This window comes from Erpetoichthys calabaricus, chromosome 5, assembly GCF_900747795.2.
Source record: "Erpetoichthys calabaricus chromosome 5, fErpCal1.3, whole genome shotgun sequence".
In the NCBI taxonomy this organism is placed as follows: domain Eukaryota; kingdom Metazoa; phylum Chordata; class Cladistia; order Polypteriformes; family Polypteridae; genus Erpetoichthys; species Erpetoichthys calabaricus.
The window spans coordinates 81,223,913-81,233,152 of NC_041398.2; the positions used below are offsets into that span (position 1 = coordinate 81,223,913).

The 9,240-nt window shown below is 38.8% G+C and overlaps 1 protein-coding gene across 1 annotated transcript in view; it reads left to right on the forward strand.

The window, feature by feature from the left end:
- Positions 1-8,898, forward strand: part of mgst2 (microsomal glutathione S-transferase 2) — a 31,938-nt gene extending 23,040 nt beyond the window's left edge. The window contains exons 4-5 of the mRNA XM_028801706.2: positions 5,419-5,500; positions 8,658-8,898. Of these exons, the coding sequence (XP_028657539.1) occupies positions 5,419-5,500; positions 8,658-8,784 (209 nt within the window). The 3' untranslated portion in view covers positions 8,785-8,898. The remainder of the gene's footprint in view (positions 1-5,418; positions 5,501-8,657) is intronic.
- Positions 8,899-9,240: the final 342 nt, after the last annotated feature.

Sequence of the window (9,240 nt, forward strand, 5' to 3'; positions counted from 1 at the left end):
ACCCAAAATACTCTATTTTAGGTTCATTTGGGAAAGTCGTAGTGCTGTGTTAGTGGCTGGCAATCTGGAAATATATGCTGTTTACAATTTAAAGTAATTTTCTTCATGTTGGATAGACTCTATGGTTAGAGTACCACATTGACTTGTGCTTTTGGTAAAGCACAGTTGCACACAGGAGATACAGTATAGATCAAGTCAAATAATGAACAAAGATGCTGTCAAACAGGCTACCATGAAAAGCAATATGGGAAAAAAATGAAAAGCTTAATCTATAATTAAGATGAGATAATGAAAAAAAATTTTTGAAATGAAGAAAATAAACATAATTGAAGCAACAGCACATAAAGACTGCGCACTTGTTGTCTCAGATTCATTGAGACCATTAAGTAGCCATGACTTATCTTTAAGACTGTCTACAAATTGGAAGATAGCATAGTATTACAGCTAAGTGTTGTTGACAGCTAAATGTTGTAGTGACCTAGACCTGAAATGGATTCTGCGTAACAGTGGAAAAGCTGACCAAGGGGCAGAATGAAAATAACGAAAATTAAAATTCAGATCATGAACTGATCCTTGTTGAACACCTTTTGCAGCTTAACAGGGACAGCATTAGGTTTGTGCTTGTTTGTATTGATGAATTGTTATCTTTGTTTGTGCTGTGATGGCACAAACTTGGGGCGGATACCAAAAGAATTGTTGGGGCACCAACTAGGCGATCCCCATTTAATAAAGCAAAACTGAGCAAAAGAGAAAAGTGTGTTACACCAACAAAGGCTTTGCCGTCCACACAAATCTCTTTTCATGAGCTTTAAGGTTTTCGGGAGTTCAGTCTCCTAGAGTTCTCTGTAGTCCAAGTGACCCCTTCTTCCACCTGACAGTGCCAGTATATATGCTGCCACACCCAGAAGAGGTAGGACTTACTTTGAGTGTCGGTGTGTCATTAGGTGTTTTCTGCCGTGTGCACCTCGCTGCTGTGGGTGTAAAGGGAGAGGTTGTTAGCATTGGCTTCACCTCACGTTCAGGGGTGGTACTGCTTCTCTCAACAGAGCCCTTAAGGTGTCCTCTATATGTGCATTTGTGACAGTGAGTAAGTATTTAAACAGAACAAAAGTAAAGTCTCTAGTAATAATAGAAAACTGCAGAATACAGAGCATGTTTCCTTAACAGTATCAGAATCTCTGCTTAGCACAAAATATACCTGCGAGAAAATGAGAAAAACATTGAAGACTGCATGCTGAAGTGAGCATGCTTGAGGGAGAGTAGTGGTTGTGTTAAGCTTTTTTTTAACATTCTACTAATAGGGTCAGTCTTCTTCAGTTTTGTGAACCTGTGCAGCTGATCGTTTTTAATACCTAAACTGACATAAACAGTACACAGGTGTTATTGAATGCAAATATAATTTGCAAAGAAGTAAGAAAAATGTAACACAATATAATGTACCACTCTCAAACCCTTTAATCTAATTAAGTGCCACAGTGCCCTGAAGCATATGCTAGCAGCACTGGGTGCAAGACATGAAACACCTATGGTCAGGACTCCAGTTCATTGCAGGGCCCACTCACCCATATGTATCTGTACATCTTTGGAGAAGAATGAAGAAAACTAAGCAGAAGAAAAATGAAAACTCCACACAGACAGTAACTGGGAGCAAGAGTGAAACCGAGCATGCTGGATTCCTGAGGCAGAAGCACTGCCACTGAACTCAACAGGTGCCTTAGCAAAATTTATTGAGTTACTATAATTAAGGAAAAAGTTCCTACAGCACATTTTCACGCCCTCCTAAATTCCATAAAAAACAAATAAACCAGTTTCAGGCATTTGCGTACTGTCTCCTCTACCAAGCTGTACTTTCAGTATTCTATTGTATGGCTAGGCAGCATTGGTGTTTTGAGTTATTTCTCAGCTGTTACTAATAATAACTATGCAGAGGACATGATAATGCATGGAGGGGACGGCAATAAAATTAAGGAGATGAAAATGAAGACATAGAAAATCACAAGCACATTCATTTCAGTATTTGAAGCTGCATTAAGTAAAATATTTGTACATTACTGCCTGATCATTGCTTTGTAAAAAGTAATTTTGAGCGAGTTTGAGTAGATATAGTTCGTAAGGGTAAGTTGGAGTGGATAGCCATGACTGCAAGCTGCAGCAGTCTTTATTTGATAAGTATATCGAAACTGTCTTCAATTTAGGATAACTGCAAATGCAACAAGTTTATGTTTATTGCCATATTTACATAATACAATGATATTTTTACCTGCTCAGAATACTGAGAGTAATATAATACCAGCACAAAATACTCGATCATAAAATGGCAAACTGAAAGCTTATGTGGATGTTTTAAGGAGCAATTTAAAGAAAATGCCTTAATGACAATACTGACATCATGTTCATATTATAAATCGCTGCATTTGTTCTGCTTTAAGCAGATTCGCCCCAAGGTGGCAGACTAAGCTACATTGAGAAGACCAAGTGAAAACCAGCAACTGTAGTGGCACACATACTGTTCAGCTTAAGTAAAAGTGGAAAAGTTTCAGTGCCACGCCATGCACACTGGTTGAACAAACAATATGTATCGCTTCCATTGTTGCTCTAAATTAAATGTTGGTTCTGCATTGATGAAAGAGACTTATGTCAGACACTTAAAAAGTAAATTTTGATTGAACTTGCCGGAGTCACTGAAATGTACATTAAGAACAAAATGTTCAGTCTTATCCAAAATATTTGGGATGTAGGAGCTCTTCGGTAACTTAGCCATTGTGTCTGGACTTTACAAAAAGCAGGGGAAGAAATGCACACAACAAATAATTTTTTCCCTTGGAGAAAATGCAGAGTTAAGGTTGATAGCCCCATCATTGTCATTTTGGACACTTTTATGTAAATGACACTGCAGGGATTTGTGTCACATTTTGCATGTTTTACTAGTTTTAACCTGCTTAGCTTTATCCTGTAACAAAAATGAAATCAAAGTGTGTGCTTGAATTTTATTCATAGGATACACCTCTCATCCTTGTGTTGGTAAATCCAAAACAGAAAGTACTCAAGGCAACTGGTACTGGAGCTTATAGTGCAAAGATGATTTTTGCTGACTAAGAATGTGGGTTTACTCTGTGATGAATGTAAACTTTATGTAATTTCCACTCAACAGAAATGGAAGAAAAACAGTTTTCCTTAACTAAGAAATTGAATTCAAGATTCACACCCAAAGTTTGTTATAAATATAGTAGCCTGACCAAGACGTGCTGCATCTCTGTCACAGTCTAACAAGATGTTGGTAAAGGAAGTGCTTTGTACTTGATATATCAAAGCATTGTGTGATATTTTCCTTCAAAAAGCTCCATACAGTTAAGAATTTGTTCATTGATAAAAATCAGGTGAAGTAGTTTTGCATACATCCATCCATCCATCCATTTTCCAACCCACTGAATCCGAACACAGGGTCACCGGGATCTGCTGGAGCCAATCCCAGCCAACACAGGGCACAAGGCAGGAAACAATCCTGGGCAGGGTGCCAACCCACCACAGGACACACATAAACACACCCACACACCAAGCACACACTAGGGCCAAGTTAGAATCGCCAATCCACCTAACCTGCATGTCTTTAGACTGTGGGAGGAAACCGGAGCACCCGGAGGAAACCCACGCAGACACGGGGAGAACATGCAAACTCCACGCAGGGAGGACCCGGGAAGCGAACCCAGGTCCCCAGATCACCCAACTGCGAGGCAGCAGCGCTACCCACTGCGCCACCGTGCCGCCCTTTTGCATACATACATACATACAGGAATACTTGTAATTAATATGGCACATAGAAATATCTGGCATATTTGTCTTCAGAAAGCTACTACAAACAACGTATAGTAGCTGAAACACGAATGATAGAAATGTACAACCTCACCTTTATTATTTCATGAGTTCATACCTCTTTGGTGTCTCCAGTGCTGCTTGATGCCTTGATGATTCTCAAGTTTCCCTAAAAGTGCCTTCTCATTTTTGTCAAGTCTGGCTGAGGCCAAAAAGTTTCTGCAATAGCAGTCACTGTTTTTCCTCAATCATTCTGTGGGCAAGCGGCTAAGTGAAGTTTACTCCCCATGAACAATGCCTTTTTCACCACCTCCCTCTTGAACCTTTGGGTCACTGTGGTCTCCAAAAATACTGTAAATAGATTAAAAGAGGTTTTAGAAGAAGTGGCTTTGTAGTAATGACTACATTGCACTCTCTCTGTGTTATAAAACTGTTTCAGGGATAAAAGTTTCTGAACTGAACATACTGTAAAAATCCACTTCTGCATGTGTATTCTCTATTTATTTAGTGTGGCATATGTAACACTTTATCATACTATCAAAGTTTAGTGACACAGTCTCTGAGCTACAGTCATTTCAAATTGGGAGGGTCGTGATCAAATTATTATTTTTAAGAAGTGACAAGGGCTAGCCTTCATTAAAAGCTGAAACTGCAGTTTTTCACTGTACTAAACTCATTTACAGAAGGTTAAGTTTTATAACATTTCATCTGTCTTAGTTTTGACTCAGGTAGTAGGTTTACTCATCACGTTTGTGTTCTTTTTTTCAAAAATAAGAAAAGGTTGTATGATTGTAAAGACAAATCAGTTCACATGTACAGTACACACATGGCATTGCTTCCTAGTTGCTTTTTGACACCAAAGAATATGGAAATGGATTAGCAGGATACTTTTGAAGATAGTATTGCGTATATAAACAAGGTAGAAAATAAGATAAATGAAATAAGTACATTTCTGTGAGGTATTTTTATTTATATTGAATGATTTGGTTGTAGTCTGCTGAACTTAGGATGGAAAGGTGATAACTATGATGAATCAGATATTTCTCATATCTGTCAGTTTTTAAGGAACAACCCTTACATATTGTTTAGTTGTGTATTAAATTAAAAAAATAAAGTTGTTTTTAAAGTGTTAATGTCAAGAATTTGGATTGGGCTCTTCATTATGAGTCCTATGCTACTGGGGTAAAGAGTATGGTAAGTACAACCAGAAAAGTAATCAGAAGTGAAAAAGAGAGTACATATTTTGAAAAAATAAAGAGAAGAGAAATGTAGAGAAACCCAGCCAACTATTACTAGTCGTGAATCCTAAATATTCTCTCATGAAGAAACTGTATTTGGGAAATAAGCTATTACTGGTAAGATAGAAAAGAGAAAAGAATTAAAGTAACAGTGTCTCTTAACTATATACTTGAAAATTATTCAGATGTAAGTAGAAAATGCATGGTGGGGAAAACAATATAAATTATTTCATGATAGGAACTTACATTTTGGTAGCACCTTGTTTTTCCAAGAAAGTGCTTTGAGTTGTAATATATGTAAGATCACAGCAGAGCTTAAATTCTGTTTGAAGAGACAGATTTTTAATTTTCTGAATTTTATTATTTGCAGTATTAGCAGCAGTCCTTGGCTTGTTTTACATCTATGCTCAACATTGCTTTTTTTTTGGATATCAGGCTTCTTCTAAAGGAAGGTAAGAATCATTCCCTTTAGAACATCACTCACGAGTACTTAAAAATGAACTCCTGAATTCACCAAGTAGGTTTGTAAAACCTGCTTTTAAATTAACACCTTGTGTAATTTGAATTATTCCTCAGCATTTTGCACTTAAATGAAATATCTTGAACCAGTTACATGAATAGTGTTGTGTTCTGGTCTGCCTTTAATGTTCTAGTGCCAGACTAAAGACATACAGTGCATCCGGAAAGTATTCACAGCGCATCACTTTTTCCACATTTTGTTATGTTACAGCCTTATTCCAAAATGGATTAAATTCATTTTTTTCCTCAGAATTCTACACACAACACCCCATAATGACAACGTGAAAAAAGTTTACTTGAGGTTTTTGCAAATTTATTAAAAATAAAAAAATTGAGAAAGCACATGTACATACTGTAAGTATTCACAGACTTTGCCGTGAAGCTCGAAATTGAGCTCAGGTGCATCCTGTTTCCCTTGATCGTCCTTTAGATGTTTCTGCAGCTTAATTGGAGTCCACCTGTGGTAAATTCAGTTGATTGGACATGATTTGGAAAGGCACACACCTGTCGATATAAAGTCCTACAGTTGACAGTTCATGTCAGAGCACAAACCAAGCATGAAGTCAAAGGAATTGTCTGTAGACCTCTGAGACAGAATTGTCTCGAGGCACAGATCTGGGGAAGGTTGCAGAAAAATTTCTGCTGCTTTGAAGGTCCCAATGAGCACAGTGGCTTCCATCATCCATAAGTGGAAGAAGTTCGAAACCACCAGGACTCTTCCTAGAGCTGGCTGGCCATCTAAACTGAGCGATCGGGGGAAAAGGGCCTTAGTCAGGGAGGTGACCAAGAACCCGAAGGTCACTCTGTCAGAGCTCCAGAGGTCATCTGTCGGAGAGAGGAGAACCTTCCAGAAGGACAACCATCTCTGCAGCAATCCACCAATCAGGCCTGTATGGTAGAGTGGCCAGATGGAAGCCTCTCCTTAGTAAAAGGCACATGGCAGCCCGCCTGGAGTTTGCTAAAAGGCACCTGAAGGACTCTCAGACCATGAGAAAGAAAATTCTCTGGTCTGATGAGACAAAGATTGAACTCTTTGGTGTGAATGCCAGGCGTCACGTTTGGAGGAAACCTGGCACCATCCCTACAGTGAAGCATGGTGGTGGCAGTATCATGCTATGGGGATGTTTTTCAGCGGCAGGAACTGGGAGACTAGTCAGGATAAAGGGAAAGATGACTGCAGCAATATACAGAGACATCCTGGATGAAAACCTGCTCCAGAGCGCTCTTGAATTCAGACTGGGGCGATGGTTCATCTTTCAGCAGGACAACGACCCTAAGCACACAGCCAAGATATCAAAGGAGTGGCTTCAGGACAACTCTGTGAATGTCCTTGAGTGGCCCAGCCAGAGCCCAGACTTGAATCTGATTGAACATCTCTGGAGAGATCTTAAAATGGCTGTGCACCGACGCTTCCCATCCAACCTGATGGAGCTTGAGAGGTGCTGCAAAGCGGAATGGGCGAAACTGGCCAAGGACAGGTGTGCCAAGCTTGTGGCATCATATTCAAAAAGACTTGAGGCTGTAATTGCTGTCAAAGGTGCATCGACGAAGTATTGAGCAAAGGCGGTGAATACTTATGTACATGGGATTTCTCAGTTTTTTTATTATTAATAAATTTGCAAAAACCTCAAGTAAACTTTTTTCATTATGGGGTGTTGTGTGCAGAATTCTGAGGAAAAAAATGAATTTAATCCATTTTGGAATAAGGCTGTAACATAACAAAAGGTGGAAAAAGTGATGCGCTGTGAATACTTTCTGGATGCACTGTATGTCAATACACACTATTAGGAACTACAGTAATTCAAAAATGTGCATGTACAGATAAAGAAAGAAAAAGGAAGCAGGGTGACTTAATATAGATTTTGGCTGATGTACTGCTCAATGCAGATATTTCTACTGAATGAAAAAGTGTATTCCACAAAATGACTTGCATCTTGCTATTTTTTCTGAAACAAATGAGTAATTTTAGCATTGCATCAACATTAAGACATATTTACCCCAGACTATTTGATATCTACTGTATCCTGTCAATATTGCTTCTAAACATCTTTATTTCAATATACATTGCTCTTTTCCTGTTTTTAATGTCATAAATAGCTTCCTAAGAGGAAAATAAAGAAAATGCTTGTTTAAATAACTTCTGAAGAACTTATCCTTATTAGAGAACTATATTGTGCTGTTATGGCAGCCTGGTAAACTCTGTAAAACTACATAGGAAATTAATAGAACAGCTCATGGTTGAGTATTGACCATTAATTCCAAACAGGTACAGATTTTATTAACTTGGGGCTTGAACTAGCATTTTGAGAGCAAGTGTGGATGTGTGACCCGGAGCTGATTTGCACCTCATGTATGGTTGGCTCATGTGTTTTTTCCAGTGCCGCCAGTAAACAGTCCAGCTCTCTATTACCCTGCATTAAATTTAAGTAGGTCAGGAAAACATTTTAAAGATTACATGAACCTGTGTGGACCTGGGCTCTGAGTTTTAGTTTTAATTTACAGTTTGTACTAACAAATGAGCAACTATTAAACATGTCTCCTGACATAGTATGCCTATCACTCCTTATGGTGACAGAGGGCTGAAATGCATAAAAGAAAGTGGGTCTAGAATAACTGATGACTAAAATATATGACCTATTTTCTTTTTGTTGCATTTGGTTGTAGCTGTTTGCATAGTCTCAGTAGCACTGTGACAGTGATTGGAATTAATGACACTGAGCCAAAACAGAAAATGCACTGGAAGTTGAATTACTAGAACAGGTGAGAAAGCCTCCAGATGTCTAGCAAAAGTGATGCTGATTGCCCATCACCAATAAACCCATGTGGTGTGTGCAGCAGTCATGGTAGATGGTGCGTTTATGAGTATACTATATAAAACAAATAGATATGCATGTGACTGGATCTATAAACGTACATATTTATGATCTTCTCTGAGCTGATGGTCAGTCATACGTGCATTTCCTTAATAAAGTAAAAAGCCAGATACTTCAAACCTGCTTTGTATTTTGGACATAATTAATAAGGACATCTTTATACTCTGCAAGTATTTTAAAATAATCTGCAATTTAATCTATACTGCTGTCTTTCCAGGCTCAGTGGATTTTACGCCTCTTTAGTGATTATTATAACACTGGCAAACTTGGCTACAGTTGGTATTTTCAGTGGAATCCTGGATGAATATTTTGATATCGACTTGAAGAAAAAAATATTGAAATGATGAAGAAACCACTTGATTTTTTTTTTGACATGGAAGATTTTTAATACTTTGAAAGTAAATTTATTTTAATTAAAGTGCTTTTAAATATACAAAAATAAATCTTACTAAATTTAATCCATGATGTTTATTTTGTGGCAGTGTGTTGGCATGAATTCATCCTGGAACTGATTCAAAATGAGAAGTGTAAAGCCATTGTGATGGGCGGCCGGGTCGCCCCTGCTGCATATGTTCCAGGGGAGCAACCATGGGCAGCCCAATACCTCCCCCAGAACGCTTGGTGGCAGCCTCCCTGGCCGACGGTGATTCCCCAACCTCCCGCATGGCTCCATGGGAGATGGAGTCCTCCACAGCCTGGTTGGGAGCTGGGGTGGCCCCTTGGGCGTGCTGCCTGGAATCAACAGCCCGGCTGGACGAGTCTTCAGTCCCATCCAGAAGTGCAATTTGGACCAGGTGGTC